This window comes from Silurus meridionalis, chromosome 3 (assembly GCF_014805685.1).
Source record: "Silurus meridionalis isolate SWU-2019-XX chromosome 3, ASM1480568v1, whole genome shotgun sequence".
In the NCBI taxonomy this organism is placed as follows: domain Eukaryota; kingdom Metazoa; phylum Chordata; class Actinopteri; order Siluriformes; family Siluridae; genus Silurus; species Silurus meridionalis.
Genome location: NC_060886.1, coordinates 751786 through 771173, shown reverse-complemented (window position 1 = coordinate 771173; position 19388 = coordinate 751786). Strand labels below are relative to the sequence as shown.

The following is a 19388-nucleotide window of genomic DNA, read 5'->3' as shown; positions in this document are numbered from 1 at the left end:
GAAACGAGCTGAAGTCACCGCGATTGTTGAAACACACCCCCAAATGTACGTGAATCAATGCGCAGTTCACCTGTAGTCCGCCAAAGCAGCAGCTCCGGCGATCGATAAGCAGCCGATCGCGTGAAATCGAAGGGTTCACGGCACCACGTGTAACCGGTGACTCGCGACGCCAAACTTTACATGCAGCCGGCGACACCGGTGGAATAACTGGACTCTGCGTTGTGACTTTACTGAATCAGATACAGGACAGCAGGCTTTGATTCTTCTCCAGGAGCATTTTTATTTCTGACACATGAAACAAATAAGCAGCCTCTTTAGATGGAAATGCCCTTTTCATTCTCTTCCACAAGATAACATTACAAAAGGGAAACAAAAAAAATAAAAATACAACAAACATACCTGACACATGAAACAAATAAGCAGCCTCTTTAGATGGAAATGCCCTTTTCATTCTAAAATACACACGTTGTACATTTATCACCATGTGCTCTTACTTCCACACACTTAAAGATAAGATTATTACTCAAAAGTATAAGATGACACGATTAACCACACAGATAAGTAAAATAACATTATACAAAATAAATTTAAGTGAAAATATAAGTTCAAAAGATTAAAAATAAATGAAATATCAGGAGACTAAAGAAAAACCTACCTCTTCCACAAGATAACATTACAAAAGGGAAGAGGAGGGAGCAGCAGAGGAAGTTAAATCACATGTGGCATCACAACTCTTAAAGGGAAGCGCTCATTTTTACATCAGGTAACCATATGAGATAAATACAATTTTGTGTGAATTCTTATATTTAACAGTGTATTTTCTATACCTGTTACAGAAGCATGCCCTGAGGAGACTCTGAGATAACTAAACGTCTATTCATCTCAGACCCCCATGCATCATAGGCCAATGGTCCATCAAATAACTTTGAGCAACCTGTTGCTTACTTTGCTTGAGTATATCATCACTATATCCCAGAAGCACAATCTGCTGGAGATCCGTGGCACTGTCGAGCCCTCTCTTTTGGGCTCCAAGGTGAATAGGAAGTAGAGATGATTAAACCTCAAACTCAAAACATGGCTACAAAACATACCTCCAAAAAGTGTGTCTTGGACCTGGATACTGAAAATATTGCTGGAAGCACGTGTGCTCCTGTAATGAGTAAAATAAATGGCAAAACTAATCATTGAAGCTTCTTCTAAAGATCTTCCAATCAAGCTCCTATACAAAAGAGCATTGTGGGAACAGCAGGAACAGTGAACGATGTGAAAAATATTCTGAAACGGACAAATTCTCCAGGAATGTGGTAAAAAGACCAATGCTGAAAACTTCCTACATGCCAACATGTTAGCTGGAGCACATAAAGACTCATCCAACTCTGAACTACAGTAAAGTAGGGAATCCATAACAGAGAATTAGATGATGTGGATGAAAAAATAAAGCATGAGCTGAAGACACAATGAGTAACTAATGTTAAAAGAATAAGGGATCAATTTCAAACTCTCTGTTATGAGAGATTTTAAACACTTATAACGCTTCTATCCATAGCAAACGCTACAGTTCCAAAAACAAATCAGAACAAGAAACCTAGACGCTTCCATGGTTTAATAAAAAATGCAAAAAAGCGATAAAAGAGAGGAAAAAAGCTGAAAGGCGTTTCTTCAGACACCCATCAACAGAAAATCTTATCAAACTTAAGATTAGTGGAGCACAAGCAAGAAGAACTATGAACAAAACTAAAAAGGAAAGCTGGAGATGTGTTTTTAGTTCCACAAGCAGCCCATCAAGTAAAACCTGAAACCTGATAACGGAAAATGCCCCATACTAAATCACTTAAAAAGAAATGATTTACGACCATGAACATCTTAAAGGTTCTATCCAAAACCAAATGGAGAGCAGACAGCTCAACTCTGATCAATTTGTACAGAACATTTATCTGCTCAAAGTTGGACGATGGAAGTATTATTTATGGATCAGCCAGGAAATCATATATACATCGTTTGGATACTGAACACCGCCAAGACATACGACTGGCTTTGGGAAGTTTTATTATAAGCGGCAATTGGAATGGGAATTAAGTAAAATTTCCTAGTTTCTCTCCATCATTGGTGAAATATCATGGATTTGTATAAACACTGGACATTTGTCCAGCCTACTTGCGACAGAAGTCCCTCACAGTTGAAGGTATCTGGGCTGCAGCGATGCCTACTAAAAAAATCTCAAAGCCAGCAAAGCGCAAACCGAGTCCGAGGCACGAAGCACGCGTCAGAAATAAACTGAAGATCTGAAAGTGAGGGTGTGCCACACCCTCTCGCTCCTCTTTATACGCGCTCCCTGATCACTACAAGAGAGAGAACATTCATCAGTCACAATTCCCTCCAGTTGTGTCATTCCCTTGCCTTCCTGCTCCCGGCCTCGCCCTCCATTCACAAACCTGCGCTCGGCCACGCCCCCGCTGCCACAATCATCATTAGGATCCAGCAGCTGATCAGTGTCCACATAGGGCTACTTTTTAGTGATTACAAAGAAGGAGAATTAGGCTACACCAACAGATCCAGAGCTCACCTTCTCCAGATAATTTATCTCTCCTGTGATCAGCACAATGACATTTCCAACAGCCGTATTAAGGAGCCAAAGAGCTTGCACCAGGGACTTCATACCGTCTGGGACCTGAAGGCACAAGCTTTGGCATGAGCACCTGAAACTGATAGAATATTAAAGAAAACCTGGTTCACTGACTTACATGTGAATAAGAGAATTCTACACCAGCGATGGAGAACATGACCTCCCCTGCAGTGATGAAGATGTACTGCGGGACCTGCCAGGCAACGTGTCTGCTGCTGGCATGGACCTTCTCCATCTTATGCAGTACGAACTTTTCTGCATCCTGTACAAAGAAAAAGCAACTGCTGACGCTTTAGTCTGGTGACCGCCTCCCTTATCATCACATACAAAATACAATACATGAGCCATCATTTCAATTTTACACTGAACACTGTTTTTTTAATATCTTCTAAAAAATCTACAAAAATCTACACTAAACATTAACCACATTAAGAGCACCGTATTTTTACCCGTCAGTAATGAATGTATTTGTGGCACCAAAGTCGAGAAGCCCCAGTCCAACATCATGTGTTGTCACTTCTAGATTGATGGTCACTTCCACATATCTGCAGGGATTTGAGAAAACGTGTCAGAGACGTGTCAGGCATCATCAGTCAATACGGTGATCAGTGTGATATGATAGTCTATAAAAAGTCCATAAAAAGAGCGTGTTGAACACAAGGAGAAATCATGGATTACTAGATACTGCACGATTGTGACTCAGTAAAACTACTGGTAGGATAAACGACTTACTTTCCTCTTTTAACTTTTAAAGTTTTAGAGATCCTGTAATTGCTCGCTGCAAAGAGATTTATACTTCCTACTGTAATGTTGATATTCTCTGCATGGGAATGAAGGAATCTGAAACACACACACACACACACACACACACACACACACACACAGTTATATTTCATAGCAAACAACAATGTAAGTTACATAATGCAAACCTCCTTCTAATGAAGATGAACCAGAAACACACATTGCAGTGTGATTTACCAAACTTTGACTGTACCTGATGAAGGCTTCTCTAGTCTCTGATTTGATGATATGTTCCTCCTCCTTCATTTCAGACACAAACAAGTGACAATGTAAGATCACTACACTGTAGCACTGCTATCAGAACCGAATATATTCCTTTAACCTTACAGTATTTTATTTTATTTAAACGAGTTCTTATTTGTCAAAGAATTTGAGAAACCAGTTTACAGGTAATAATACTGTCCTTACTGAATAAGATCAGACTATAGGCAGTGCTCTCACTGCCATTAAGATTGCACTGGTGACTCAGTCCAGATTGAGAGACACTGACTGGTGAGACTCGATGAGCGTCGCCGAGTGGAAGTCGAGTGTGTTCCACCGCATCCTGACAACAAACAAGTCATGATCCATACGTGACTAAATGAATGTGCTGCTGTACTCATCTTATACGACTCAATTCAGTCAGGAAAAATATAATGTCCTGTAGTTTCTACAGTCAGGATCTCCATCAACATGATTAAGGACTTGTAGCAGACATTCTTTGACATTCTTTTCGATTTTATTTGGCAAAAAAATACAACACAAAGTACAACACATTCAGTACTGAGAAGTTGTATGACACACATTTAAATATGTAACACTGTGATATGAGTAAAGTGTGTCTGAAGATGTACAGTGACTGAGTTCCACTAAAGCTGCAGAGATAGAAGCAACTACAGCAAAGATCAATCCCATAAACATCTTCCTTAGAGGCCTGAGCACAGGAGACACGTGCACCAAGTGTAACGTTTTATTATTAATGTGACTTTGTTTTTAAACTGAGGCACTGCAAATAATAGCACCATGTAAAATGACCAAAAAGTACTAAAACAAATAACACAAAATAGTAAAGAGTGATTACATTAAAGAATTAATCTCCTGCATGTGAAGATTAAGAAGGATCTGGTCCACACCGTTTTGCTGTGCAAGAACCAGAGAATAGAAGCTGCACTTAATCACTGACGCTGTTTTTCAATTTAGTGAAGACTTTCTTCAGATCATTTCCTCCTGGTGGTAACCTTCTATATGATTTACTGCCACCAATGAAAAGCTCTGGGCACACAGCAGACACTCAGCTTTAGAGAAGTGACAGTCATTAAGCCCTATATCAGAGCTACTTACTGTATCTGCTTTACTACATTTACCAGAACTGCTAAAACAAGCTTTAACAATGTGATTCTTGTGTTGACCTGTTTATCCTCCTCAGTGCCTCTCTGTCAGAAACTACATGCAATAACAAATCCTTCATAAGTAATGAACTGTTTTGAGGTTTGTCTGAACCTGAAATAAACGTCCCCAAAGCTAAGACCATCAATGCTGCATCGATTCCAAACGCTAGTGCATAGCAGTCACCTCCAAAACACTGAAGGTCTCCTGTAGGGTAAAGATCAAACCTGCAAAATCCAGATCATGGAAGTGATGATGGTGCTGTGAACAGAGCAGATAAACATCTGAGTTTAACACTTATCAAGTTAAACGTGTCTTTCTGATTGATTTATTGTTACTCTGATACAGACACAAAACTGTGACTGGAACTTACTGGAACTTCCCCCACCATGAGTCTGCTATGATGCTCCGAACATGGGAGTAACCAATAATAATGCAGAAAATGTGTGGGACACGACGGTGGACATTTCCGTGTTCCAGTGGAAGTAGTTAATGAAGAAAAGTAGGAGCACCACTTTATAAAAAAGAAAACATTTTTTATTAACAAAAAAGCTGCTTTACCAAAGGCATTCTGTCCCATTGACATCAGTACACGCTGTATGAGATCAAATGTGTGTGCGAGTGATTTGGGGTAATTCAGGACCAAAGAGAAGACACATTGCTTGTGTGAGGTCCGGCATCTTGTCCAATACCACTTGACCTTCAAGTATTATGCCAATCAAGGAATTCAAATGCAAGGAAAATTATATTTTATTATAATTATTAATATATACTTAATATATAATAATACATAGTCTTACAAGTGATGACCATGTAATATGTCTGGTAATTTGTAATATGTCTGGTTTGCCCCTCCGTCATGCATGACTTTTATGCATGATTAGTTTTGAACCTTTGATCAATGATACATTTTTTTTAGTAAAAAATCGACTCCACATCAGATTTATGAACATAATTTATTGCAACAACAAGTAGAAAATGCAACAACAACATTCAAACTATAAAATAAGAAGAACAAAAGCTTTAAATAGATGGATGGAACTAAATCACATATAAACACGTATTTTCTGTGTGTGTGTGTGTGTGTGTGTGTGTGTGTGTGTGTGCACGCAAATCACTTGGTGATTTTTACATGTAAATCTGTCACAGGTGATGCAAGTGCAAATTGTTGTATTTTTGCAGCACTTGCATGTTCCCCTCTGAACTTCTTCTAAGCTGCTGGTGTCTGCAGGTGTCTGAGGGGCAGCTACAGAGCACTGTAGCTCTCTTACAAATGCAGCAACAATTGGTGCACGGGGGAGGTGAAACCATTAGGTTGCCAGGTCCTCTAAAACAAGCCTCCTCCTGTAGTGTTTTTGTTGGTTCCAGGAGGATCGATGGCTGTAAAAATGACATAAGAATTGTAAGTGGATGTTCACCATGTTACAAAATAATGTTTGTGGCCACCGAGAAGTTTTTCTTCTACAGCTGTAGGTGTCGACATCCTACAAAGATACAACAAGAACAAGAAAACAATAAGTACAGACTTCATCTAGACTTTTTCTAAAATTAAAAGCTACATTCTAAAGCTGCATATGACAATGAGAATAATTATGCAAACATACTGTGCATGCAAACACAAACTGTATCTCCTAAATCTATCTGTAACAAGCACATGAATTCAGTAAAATGACCTGAAACAGGAGGTGGCTCATACTTTGTCTAGATTGTCGACACCTCCCTTACAGCGGTTGTAGTCAGTGACGATTTCTGGTTTAGATTTCGGTCCCTCTGTCACTGCTGCCCTCACAGTGCCTTGTACTCAAGAGAAGCACACTCCTCCCCGTGTGGGAATGTAGTTTACAGCCATCGTGTTGCTGGTAAAAGCAAAGATGGAGGAGGAGACAGGTCTTCCTCTACCCTGCAGCAGGTTGGGTGGCAGCTCTGCATCACCTAATTGTGCCGACTAGGGCTATTTTTTTTTCCTGTGCGAATGGATAACTGGTGAAAAAGTTGTCACAAGTCACAGTGACTCCCTGGAGTCCCTCAGTCATCTCCCAGAGAACTCGCATGCCCTGTCCCACCTCTGCAGCATCCCCGGTCTTTCCAAGATACGGTGAACACCAGCAGGCATACAATGTGACGACATCAGCAGTTATCCACAATTTTATTCCATATTTGGCTGTTTTTTTGGGCATATACTGCCGAAATTGGCATCGCCCTTTAAAGGCCACTAGCTGCTCATCTACGGTCACGTCTCTGCCAGGATTAAATAAAGTTTGGAGTCTATGAGCCCATAGGGCTCTGATTGTCTTTGGCGAGCTTCTCTGCTTCTCCTGTCATCAAAACGGAGCGCTCTGTTTATTTGATGAAACCTGCAGAGGGACATCGTGGCCTTAAAAATTCCCCGTCCACTTGCAACGTCCCACAGGCAGCATGTGGACTCATCTCTTGACCTGTAGACACCAGCCAAAATTATCAGGTCCATTTAAGCCTTGATGTCCGTGGAGTCCACATCGGTCCATTCTTTGTCGGTGCGCCGTTCATGGAGGTTGGTCATGCCGACTATCAAGTTTATCATCTTTCCGGTAAAAAAAAGCTCAAAAGTAGATTTTACATCCTCTACCCTCGATATTGCATATCGTGTTGAGCCCGGAGTCACACCTCGAGCAGGCTGGAAAAAAGAAGCCGTCTCTGCAGAAAACTGACACAAAGATGAATAAGAAATAGCGTTCTCTCTCCTTCTGCTGAGAAACACAAAGATGCAGCACTACATTAACTAAAGCAGTGTGATACCAGACCACCGAACTAACAAATGGGTTGTGAGTGTAGTGAAAACATGTCATGAGTATCTCACATGCTCTTCCTCAAACTGGTCGCCACCAAACGCTGTTAAACAAGGCTTGACTCCTCCAGTCCCCAAAGTGATGAGGACGAGGACAAGCATGGACAGACCACTGCAATAAAACACAATACTGAAACATGCTAAACGCACCGCTCACACGTGGTAACGGAGAACTCAATTATTACTGAATGCACACAAACTAAATCCTCACGTGTGTACACTGCTGCCCCCTACATGTGGAAATGCACCCAGAAGCAGTAGCACATGACCCATGAACAAGCAGATCATGGAAGTGATGATGGTGCTGTGAACAGAGCAGATAAACATCTGAGTTTAACACTTATCAAGTTAACGTGTCTTTCTGATTGATTTATTGTTACTCTGATACAGACACAAAACTGTGATTGGAACTGGAACTTCCCCCACCATGAGTCTGCTATGATGCTCCGAACATGGGAGTAACCAATAATAATGCAGAAAATGTGTGGAACACGACGGTGGACATTTCCGTGTTCCAGTGGAAGTAGTTGATGAAGAATATCAGGAGCACCACTTTCTAAAAAAGAAAACAATAATCTAACTAAATGAATAGATGTGAGAAAGAGAAAAAAAGATGTGAGAAAAGGAAAAGTACAGATACTTGAAATTTTTACTTCAATCCATGAATTAAGTTAAACTTGTTACTGTCCAACAAATAACATGGCTTCGTATAAACCACTGGACTTCTGAGATCTTTCATTCTCTTTTATGCCACAGTAAGAAAATCACTCACAGAACTGACAGAATATCGTGAACAAAACTCCACACTTCTTCTGTAAGAGTTGAAAGAAAGGACAGAAGGACACGTCTCATACAGCAGTTCATATCAGAGACTTACACTTCTTGAAACAGCATTTTATCATCATTAGGATCCAGCAGCTGATCAGTGTCCACATAGGGCTACTCTTTAGTGATTACAAAGGAGAGGCTACAACCATCACTACAGCAATGACCAGACCCTTCCCATCTGTAGATGACACCAGTGATTTAAATCAACACTGCAAAGTCTCCTACATAAAAGTGTGGTGGTCTAGAAAAACACTTAATGTGCTGAAATCCAGTTCTGAAAACGAAAATATTTCACTTTTGCATCTCAACCACAGGTTTATTACCAAAAGTGAACAGAGACTTAAACAAGTTAAAGAAATAATATGATTTCTATGTTGTTTTTGTTAAATAGATCAATTGTTCCTCTAATTTGACTTATTAAAGTATATTGTAAGCAGAAAAAAAATATTATTATAATGATCATTATTATTTTATATGATTGAAAAATGATTCTGCTTCACTTGCCATGCAGTCCATTTAGTTTTATTTTCTGGACCACCACACAAGTGCACTAAAGAAGAATTATTTAGATGAAGTATCATTAAAACAAACCAAAAGATCCAGAGCTCACCTTCTCCAGATAATTCATCTCTCCTGTGATCAGCACAATGACATTTCCAACAGCCGTATTAAGGAGCCAAAGAGCTTGCACCAGCGACTTCATACCGTCTGGGACCTGAAGGCACAAGCTTTGGCATGAGCACCTGAAACTGATAGAATATAAAAGAAAACCTGGTTCACTGACTTACATGTGAATAAGAGAATTCTACACCAGCGATGGAGAACATGACCTCCCCTGCAGTGATGAAGATGTACTGCGGGACCTGCCAGGCAACGTGTCTGCTGCTGGCATGGACCTTCTCCATCTTATGCAGTACGAACTTTTCTGCATCATGTACAAAGAAAAAGCAACTGCTGACGCTTTAGTCTGGTGACCTCTTTCCTTACATCACCGTGAATGCCCGGCCAATAAAACCGGTCCGTTAGGCGGTCTAAAGTTTTATCGCAGTCCAGGTGTCCAGCCATCGAATTATGGTGAGCCACATGGAATAGAAGTTTCCTGTGGCTCTTTGGGAACAACAACTGGGTCGTTTCCTCTCCGGTTCGAGTATCCTGTCACTCGATATACAGTGGGGCGAAAAAGTGTTTAGTCAGCCACACTGTAATTTTCTTCATAGGTACACTCCAACTATGAGAGACAAAATGAGAAAAAAAATCCAGAGAATCACATTGTCTGATTTTTAAAGAATTTATTTGCAAATTATGGTGGAAAATACACACGCCTCGCTGCAGGACCCATCCATACACATTTCCCTTAACAACTGAGGAAAAGCGGGCCAGTTTGTTCCCAGAATTAGTGGATGGGTGAGGCGGGACTAACCGTCGCCTCCACTCTATAATACACCCCCCCGAATCGGACAATAATGGCCACCAGTGGGTATTTGTGGATATCCCCCATGCACACATTTCACCTTCACCCAGCGTGAAGTATTCAAAGCACCAGGCTTTGGTAGATGGTGGGCTGTCCACAGCCCGAATCCACCAACGCCTGGTGTGTTCCTCTTGGATACTCACCGGTATGCGGTGCGTTCCTGCTTAATCGGAGGCAGACTGTGGCGCCTCTGGAATCCGGACAATCACCCCCCAACTTCATTATGGGACATTGACCTGAGAAATGCCCCGGCTCCAGACCGGGCCAGGCTTCCGCTCCGCACTGAATCACCCACCTGTGGGACATGAGACACAGATCTCTGAGTATTAGCAGGAGAGGAAACAGGAAGAGAAGGGGGCGGGGCTCACAACCAAGCCATTGGCTTCAGGGGGATTAGCCCCCATCTCCGTGGCAGGGAATGGGAGGAGAGAGGGAAGAAACAGGTGAAACGAGAGAGAGGGAGAGCTGTGAGTAATCAGAGCACCTGAAGTAGGGCTTGGTGCTGGGTCTGCTGTAGCTCGCCGAGTGCTTCACCAACTCAGCCAATGGCGAGGGTTCCATTATTGGGACTCCTTCTCCTGCGTTCCTTCCCGGGTTTCTGCACCACTGTGGGAGAACTGACGGTTTGGGGAAAGGAACAACACTCAGGACAGGACCAGTTCTGGATGAAATAGTTTTATTTATTTTTTCTAGTGATAAGTGCTAAAGTCACAAACTCACAGGCACATACACACTGGCACGCACTCTCGATCCTCTTTTACACCCCCCTGATCACTGCAAGAGAGAACATTCATTAGTCACAATTAAAAAATGTCATGATTTGATTTATACTGGCTACTAAAGTGTATTTTACAATTAATCTAAAATATTTTATTGACAGACAGACAGAATGCATATGTGATAAAATGAATGTGCTGCTGTACTCATCTTATACGACTCGATTCAGTCAGAAAAAATATAATGTCCTGTCATTTCTACAGTCAGGATCTTCATCAACATGATTAAGGACTTGGAGCAGACATTCTTTGGCATGTGCAGGTTCCATAACTGTTTTCTTTGGCAACAAATACAACACAAGGTACAACACATTTAGTACTGACAAGTTGTATGACACATTTAAATTTGTAACACTGCGGTATAAGTAAAGTGTGTCGCCTCACTGCCTGCCTACCTTCGGAACCTGAGCATGGCCCCGCTCTTGTTCATCCGTTGGCTCCCGAACCCAAACCGATGCAGGTGGGTTCCCAGAGACTGTCAAGGAGGGAGAGGGGCCGATGCCTGCCAACCGGCAGGTGCCTCTATTGCGCTAATCGTGGACTTCATATCACCAGGTGTCCCGCTCGACCACCACGCCCAGCAGTGAGTTCCGTAGAGTTTCCATTGACATTTCACAACTGTCAAAACTGGCTGTTACTCTCATAACCCCCACTTTCTCTATCTCGGTCTTTGCCTTAGTCGACTCCGGCTCCACGGGGAACTTCATCTTCCAAACATGACTCAACCAACTCCAACTTCGCCGAGAGAGAGGGGCCCAAGAACTAGCCGTCCAAACCAGAAGAAGGACGGCGGTCTACGGCCCTGCACTGCTATAGGAACTTAAACGCTCAGATCGCACTACTTTCATACCCACTTCCTGTGGTCCCGGCCGTCTTGGAGGATTTACGTGAGGATATTCACAAAGTTGGACTTAAGGAGCGTATAACCTTGTGCAGATGCAGGAGGGGGGCAAGTGGTTAAGAGAAAGGTGAGGACAGTTCGGGACTGGCCGTCTCTCTGACGTCGAGAAGGAGCTTCAGCACTTCCTGGGCTTTGCAAACTTTATCGCCGGTTCATCCGGGGGTTTAGCCTTTGTCACGGCTTCACTCGAGTCTCTCCTAAAAGGTTAGGCAAGATGTACAATGACTTTGAGGTACACTACAGCTGCAGCGATAAAAGCAACTACAGCAAAGATCAATCCCACAAACATCTTCCTTAGAGGCCTGAGCACAGGAGAGACGTGCACCAAGTGTAACGTTTTATTATTAATGTGACTTTGTTTTTCTGTCCTAAAAACCTTTTTATAAAAGAGTGTAGATACGTTTAGAAACTGAGGCACAGCTAGACTTAAATGTACTGAAGTTCAACTAGAATAAAATGAGAAAGAATTTAGACCTGGTGTCCTGCAAGAGTGCATTTTATAATTTACACATTTACACTGTTAAATTTGTATTGGAACTAAACATTTCACATGATTATATAGTTTTTACTTACATGAGCTGATCTGACAATGACAGGGAAACCTTTTTATTCCCATCTTAAGAATTAGAATGAAGAGCAGAACCAATATAGCATTCAGTAACTTAACAACAGGAAAAAAAAAAAAAAAACAATACATGAATGGATCTCAATTACCATCATAATCAGAAAATCTGAAATATATGGCGAATAAAACAGTTAAGAATGAACGTGTTGTTTAAACTTCATGATGTTTCTTAGTAACATCATCATATCGCTAGGCTTTAAGTACTCTAAACCAAAGAAAGATTTGTGCATATGGATACCTGCATGTGATCAGGCTTTATTACAGCCTCCACCCTGTAAAAACATAAATTATATATATATATATATATATATATATATATATATATATATATATATATATATATATATAAAGTAAGTAAAGTAAAAATCCAAGTAATGAATAAAATGTCATGGGGGTGCTGGGGGGGTTCTGCAGAGTGATTTCCTCAGAACCTACACATTTTATTATTGTCCATTTTGTAATTAAAATTGATCTTATTAGCTGATAACTGAAGTAAAACTGAAGATGTAAAAGAATGTAATTATTGCATTACAGTGTAGTGTATATTTACTGCATTTAATCATTAATGATCATGTAATAAATCTTGTACTGGATCAGCAGTGAGAAGCTGTAACTTTACTATTTCCCTACAATGCCTAGATGAATTAGATCACTATCAATACCTCTACAGGTGGTTTTTAGCTACTGTTTGCTGCATCTGCTGTTGTTAGGTGACAACTTACATTCTGACAAAATTAAAAATACTTCATTGTTTAGTTCAGTTTTATTCATCAGGTGCTCTGTAAAACTGCTATTATTTTAATAATGTTAATCCTTTAGTGGATATGTAAATGCTCAGGAGATTTTGTGTTGTTGTGTCCGTATCTGTCTGTCTGTCTTGTCTGTCTGTCTGTGTGTCTGTCTGTCTTGTCTGTCTGTCTGTGTGTCTGTCTCAAAATTTCACTAACAATCTGCCACATTGTTTTGTGAAAGATATTTCTTACCCCAATACACTTGCAGACTTTCTTCAGATCATTTCCTCCTGGTGGTAACCTTCTATATGATTTACTGCCACCAATGAAAAGCTCTGGGCACACAGCAGACACTCAGCTTTAGAGAAGTGACAGTCATTAAGCCCTATATCAGAGCTACTTACTGTATCTGCTTTACTACATTTACCAGAACTGCTAAAACAAGCTTTAACAATGTGATTCTTGTGTTGACCTGTTTATCCTCCTCAGTGCCTCTCTGTCAGAAACTACATGCAATAACAAATCCTTCATAAGTAATGAACTGTTTTGAGGTTTGTCTGAACCTGAAATAAACGTCCCCAAAGCTAAGACCATCAATGCTGCATCGATTCCAAACACTAGTGCATAGCAGTCACCTCCAAAACACTGAAGGTCTCCTGTAGGGTAAAGATCAAACCTGCATTTAGGTAGTTCAGGATGTAACTGCACATTATGAGTGAAAACCAATAGTGTGATTTTTAAGGCTTTTACACAACAGAAATCTGCAGCATTATAGGACTGACCTCTGATAAATGGTGTGGTGAAGGTCCAACACAAACGTTCTCTCTCCTTCTGCTGAGAAACACAAAGATGCAGCACTACATTAACTAAAGAAGAATGATACCAGACCACCGAACTAACAAATGGGTTGTGAGCGTAGTGAAAACATGTCATGAGTATCTCACATGCTCTTCCTCAAACTGGTCGCCACCAAACGCTGTTAAACAAGGCTTGATTCCTCCAGTCCCAAAAGTGATGAGGACGAGGCCAAGCATGGACAGACCACTGCAATAAAACACAATACTGAAACATGCTAAACGCACCGCTCACACGTGGTAACGGAGAACTCAATTATTACTGAATGCACACAAACTAAATCCTCACGTGTGTACACTGCTGCCCCCTACATGTGGAAATGCACCCAGAAGCAGTAGCACATGACCCATGAACAAGCAGATCATGGAAGTGATGATGGTGCTGTGAACAGAGCAGATAAACATCTGAGTTTAACACTTATCAAGTTAAACGTGTCTTTCTGATTGATTTATTGTTACTCTGATACAGACACAAAACTGGAACTTCCCCCACCATGAGTCTGCTATGATGCTCCGAACATGGGAGTAACCAATAATAATGCAGAAAATGTGTGGGACACGACGGTGGACATTTCTGAAGAATATCAGGAGCACCACTTTATAAAAAAGAAAACAATAATGTTAAATGTGCTTAATATATTTGATGGAATGTGCACAACATAAATGTGAAATGAGGATGAGGGTGGGTTCCACTATTGGTTCCTCTCAAGGTTTCTCATCAGGGAAGATCATCAGATCATTCCTCATTTATTCTTAAGTTCTGTAAGGCTGCTTTGAGGGAAAGTCCACTGTAAAAAGCGTTTTAGAAATAAACTTGAACTTGAAATACTGCGCTGGATGAAGTGGCGGTTGAAGTGGTGGACACATTCTTGTACTTAAGTAAAAGTTCAAACAAACTGCTTAGATATGACTGAAAAGATGTTGCTCAGTGGTTGATGCTCTGAGTTACTGATGGGAAGGTCGGGGCTTCAAGCCCTGGTATTGCCAAGTAGCCACTCATGGGCCCTTGAGCAAGGCCCCTTAACCCTCTGTGCTCCAGGGGTGATAATATCATGGCTGACTCTGTGTTCTGACTCCAGATTCTGAACAAGTTGGGATACAGTATGTGAAGAAAAGAATTTCACTGTAGTGTAAATGTGACAAATAAAAGCTATTCTTAATATTATTGCTGGAAAAAGGGGAAAAGTATTAATTACTTCACTTTCATTTTACTGTTACATTTTCTATTCTATTTTTTGTATAGTGATTTTAACAGTGGACATTATCAGGGAACTAAATGAATGGATGTGAGAAAGGGAAAAAAAGATGTGAGAAAAGGAAAAAGTACAGATACTTGAATTTTTTACTTTAATCCATGAATTAAGTTAAACTTGTTACTGTCCAACAAATAACATGGCTTCGTATAAACCACTGGACTTCTGAGTCATTAGTATAACAATAATCTATAATAAATCACAAAACACTCTCCCTGAAAAATGAGCTTGTGGAAGTCCCAGAGTAAGAGGAGTGTAAAAAATGTAGATGTGTTGGGAGATGAACATCCACTGAGCAGAGAACTTACCAAAAATATTTTTAAAAAGTAGGAACAAGGAGGTGATGCATTTAAAACCAGTAGAAAAAGTAAAAATGGGACTGAACCTGTTGCCTTCGCTTTTGGGCTCTGAGCTGAAATTCCCTCCCTAAATTTAAATGTAAACAGTTTCTGATCCAAGTGGACTCCATACACACTTTACATATCTTTAAAAAGAAAACACTTTACTGTCCATTATACAAAGTTAATATTCTCAAAAAGATATAAGTTAGAGAAAGTTATAGATGATGAATTACAATAAAAAAATGTTTTTCCTGAATTGAAATGTTTTGTTTCTTCATCTATAAAACATGAAATTCAGTCCTGGAGAAATCCAGAAAAGTACTGGGTATAAAGACACATGGCCCATGAGTTTATATTTTAAATTGAATGAAGATTTTATTAAAAATGGGATTCCTACAAACATTTATCTGAGACTATGTGCTATAGCGCCACCTATTCCGAAATACATTTCACTCTGTTAGTGCAGGAAAATGGTGCACGTGGAAGATTTCAAATCAGAAATAAAAGTATAAAAACTACACAAATATGAACAGAAAACACATTCCACAAATCACACAACATCTAAAGTGTTCAATACTTTTCAAATACTGTCTCACATGTCACACGAAATGATATGAATTGACTTTTAGCCCGGAGCTCCAGCAGAAAAAACTCACCCAAGCCGGTCTCCATCACTCTGCTCTGACTGTTCGGCTCAGTGGCATAATAGCGCCACCTGCGGCAGCAAGAGGAAGTGCGATCCCATTAATGCACAATTTACTTAAAGAACCCTAGAAGTAATATTCATCCTGTTACACTTACTTGTCCATTTAATAGCAGATTTCACTGTTTTCCATCATCAGATCAGATAGATACAACTTTCTTGTCATTGCATAGTACAGTTACACAGCAACAAAATGCAGTTTGGCATCTACCAGAAGTGCCAAAAGTAGCAATCGTGTAAAAGGTGCAGATAAAAATGTAGCGTATTTACTGCATGTAATATATGTAAACATATGTACAGTGAATAAATATAAAGGCTATAAGAGAGCAGAGATGTGTGTAGATTTTTGAGAAGTACAGGTAAATTGTTCTAAGGCTGTGGCTTTGAAAAAGAAATGTGCAGGAGTAGAGAGTTATAAGATTATGGGATTTTCAGAAATGTATTTCTGAAAATCCCTTAATCTACAATTTTCATAGTCATGAAAATAAAGAAAACTCTTTGAATGAGAAGGTGTGTCCAAACTTTTGGTCTGTACTTGTAGCGGGTCCCGACTAGGTCCCCACTGGTAGCGGGTCCCGACTAGGTCCCCACTGGCAGATGTATATATATAATCCTCTGATCGGAGTGCCCTGAAAATATTACAAATAATATAAAGAAATCAGTGAAGCAGGACAACTGTTGCTCATACTCCATTCACTCGGATTATGAGCTCGTCTTGCTCTGTGCATCGCTAATTGTGACGCGGCACTCGTTGTTACTGCCCCCCTGTGTCCGTTTAATGAAATATGTCTCCATGTGTTTTTTTCATAGTCTCTGATTAGCATTAAATTATATGCATCAGAATAAAATAAAATAGCACAAAAGTAATCATCTCAACAAAACTTATTTTGAGAGTGTCACATCCACCCCGACAAACAAAAATGGCTCCCGACATTTGTCACAACAAAAAAAAAAAAAAAAACCTTTTTTTTTTTTTTTTTTTAATAAACTTGTGTGGTGACCGGCATGTAATATGTGTAAGGCCTGTACATCTGTGGTATGTAAGGCATAGGCAGAATAAACTGTCTGGCTATGTGTGGCATGAATGTTAGGGAAGTGAGTTAATCTGTGAGGAAATAGAATCTACATGTGTCTGTGTTGAAGGTTGGCCCAATGATTCATAAGTGAACACTGGCTTTGGCCTTCTCTCTCTGGCAGACCTCCTAACCTCTCTGTGTGTACCTTCTGTAGGCCAAGTCATCATAGAGGGGTAACTTAGTCTTTTCTGCTGTACTTGTTCATCATGTTCATTTTGCTCATCCTCTCCTGACGGAGGGGAATAAGTGACATTATGTTGTTCCTTTGCCTGTGATTCCTCTCCTACTAATTCCACTTCTCTATCCATCAAACTTTGCCTATCCTCTTTTTCAGTGGTGTTTCGTTTGTGCTCACTTTCAGGTAGGTTTGTTTCACCCGTGTGTGTATAGTCTCTTTCTGGTGTCTCTTGTCCATCTGGTAAGTATGTGTCCATCGGTTCTCTTTCCTCAGTCAGTAATGTATCTGGACATTCTTTCTGGGTCATGGTTGGTTTCTTTGGGGTCAGAGCAGGCACTGTTGTAGGAGATGACTTTGACACTGGACTTTGCTCTCTCCTGAGGTCGCGGATCTAGTATGTCCAACTTGATCATTTTCCATTCTCACTACCGGTGTTCTCAGCCAATAACCTCCTGTCCATTCATCCTCATCATCAGTGTCCGATGTTTCATCCTTATCAGCAGAGTTTACTCTCCGTTTAGGCTGTTTTTGCCCCTGATGGGGGGTTATAACAGGGTCAGCTGGCTGTGCTGGATTCTCAACAGGCAAGTCATTCACTAACAGCAGCAAGTTCCTGTGTATAGTTCTGTTCCTTGCATTTGGGTCTCCCTCAGCATGAATGACATATACCGGATTATCTGAGATTTGCTCCTTCACCACATAGATCCTCTTCTCCCAGTATGAGCGTAGCCACCGGGCCCACCTCGCTCACCCATGTTTCGAACCAGTACTCGATCTCCTGGTTTGAGGACCACGCCCCTCACCTTTTGGTCATAGTAGGACTTGTTCTTCGCACTTGATGACAGGCTAGATTTGTTTGCAATCTTGTACGCTTCTGCCATCCTTTTTGACCATTTATCCACATATCCTTTGTGCGTCACTGATTCAGTGTTATCCAGTAATCCAAACAAGAGATCTACGGGGAGACGGGGGTTTTGCCCATACATCAGATAATGAGGGGAGTATCCGGTGGACTCGTGGCGAGTACAGTTATAAGCGTGTATCATTTGTGGCAAATGTTCTTTCCATCTCTCCTTTTCTCTGTCTGTCAGTGTCCGTAACATTTGCAACAGTGTGCGGTTAAACCGCTCAGCAGGATTACATTGTGGGTGATACGGAGAAGTTCGTGAGTGTCCAACCCCTGACAGGCGCCCAAGGGTGCGAAAAAGGCTGTTCTCAAACTCACGTCCTTGATCATGGTGGAGACGGTTTGGATAACCCAGACGAGGTATGTAATCGTTGTATATCCGTTCAGCTGCCGTTTGTCCTGATTTATTTTTGGTTGGGTAAGCCTGAGCAAACCTGGTAAAATGGTCTATTACTACCAGAATATATTCATAGCCCCCTTTGCTTTTCTCCAGATGTAAGTAGTCTATGCAAACCAGATCAAGAGGGGAAGCAGAAGTCAGACCACCCATTGGCGCGCGGATGTGGGTAGTGGGTTTCTTCTGTTTTATGCAACTGCATTTTCTTGTGACATACTCCTCTATGCATCTCTTCATCTGCGGCCAATAGAAACGTTCTCTGGCGAGATGGAGCACACGTTCTGTGCCAACATGTCCCATGTTGTCATGGAGATGTTTTAGAGCAACTGACCGGTACTTGGTGGGTAGGACTAACTGTTTTCTTTCTGGTGTTTGGCGGTACAGAACTCCATTTTCCAAATGTAGTTGATTCCACTCATGAAGGAGCTTGCGAGTGAGCCCACTCACTGACCTTCTGACTTCATCTGTGAGAACATCATTTACCTCTTTCAATGTCATTATTTTCCCTATCCCAGGGTCCTCACGTTGGGCTTTTGCCAACTCTTCGGCTTATTTCGGCAAGAGTGAATGAGGCTGAGATAGCACATCAGCCGAGGAGGTGTAAAGTGCAGCTATCCATGCTACATCCTTCTTCTGGGCTGCTCTACTCCCTTCCCAAGTCGCATGCAGCACATCCTGAGACAGTTCCTCCGTGCATTTTGCCACATAGTTGTCAATATCGAGAGGGATACGTG

General features: G+C 41.0%; 1 protein-coding gene across 1 annotated transcript; it reads right to left on the bottom strand.

Moving 5' to 3' along the window:
• Nucleotides 1-11083: 11083 nt before the first annotated feature.
• On the bottom strand, nt 11084-16202 carry LOC124380776 (solute carrier family 15 member 2-like). Its single transcript, XM_046842035.1, has 9 exons — nt 16195-16202; nt 16050-16108; nt 14278-14395; nt 14089-14181; nt 13890-13989; nt 13728-13779; nt 13509-13601; nt 13198-13280; nt 11084-11786 (listed from the first exon to the last, which is right to left on the bottom strand). The coding sequence occupies exons 1-9, from the start codon at nt 16200-16202 to the stop codon at nt 11772-11774; spliced, it is 621 nt and encodes a 206-aa protein (XP_046697991.1). The 3' UTR covers nt 11084-11771.
• Nucleotides 16203-19388: the final 3186 nt, after the last annotated feature.

Bases quoted from the DNA above. Each gene is read 5' to 3' on its own strand.
- LOC124380776 (XM_046842035.1), bottom strand. The intron at 14,396-16,049 runs GTGAGTTTTTTC...TTTTTTATAAAG, and splicing joins AGTGATGGAGACCGGCTTGG to TGGTGCTCCTGATATTCTTC. The intron at 14,182-14,277 runs GTTTTGTGTCTG...CTCTGTTCACAG, and splicing joins TCATGGTGGGGGAAGTTCCA to CACCATCATCACTTCCATGA.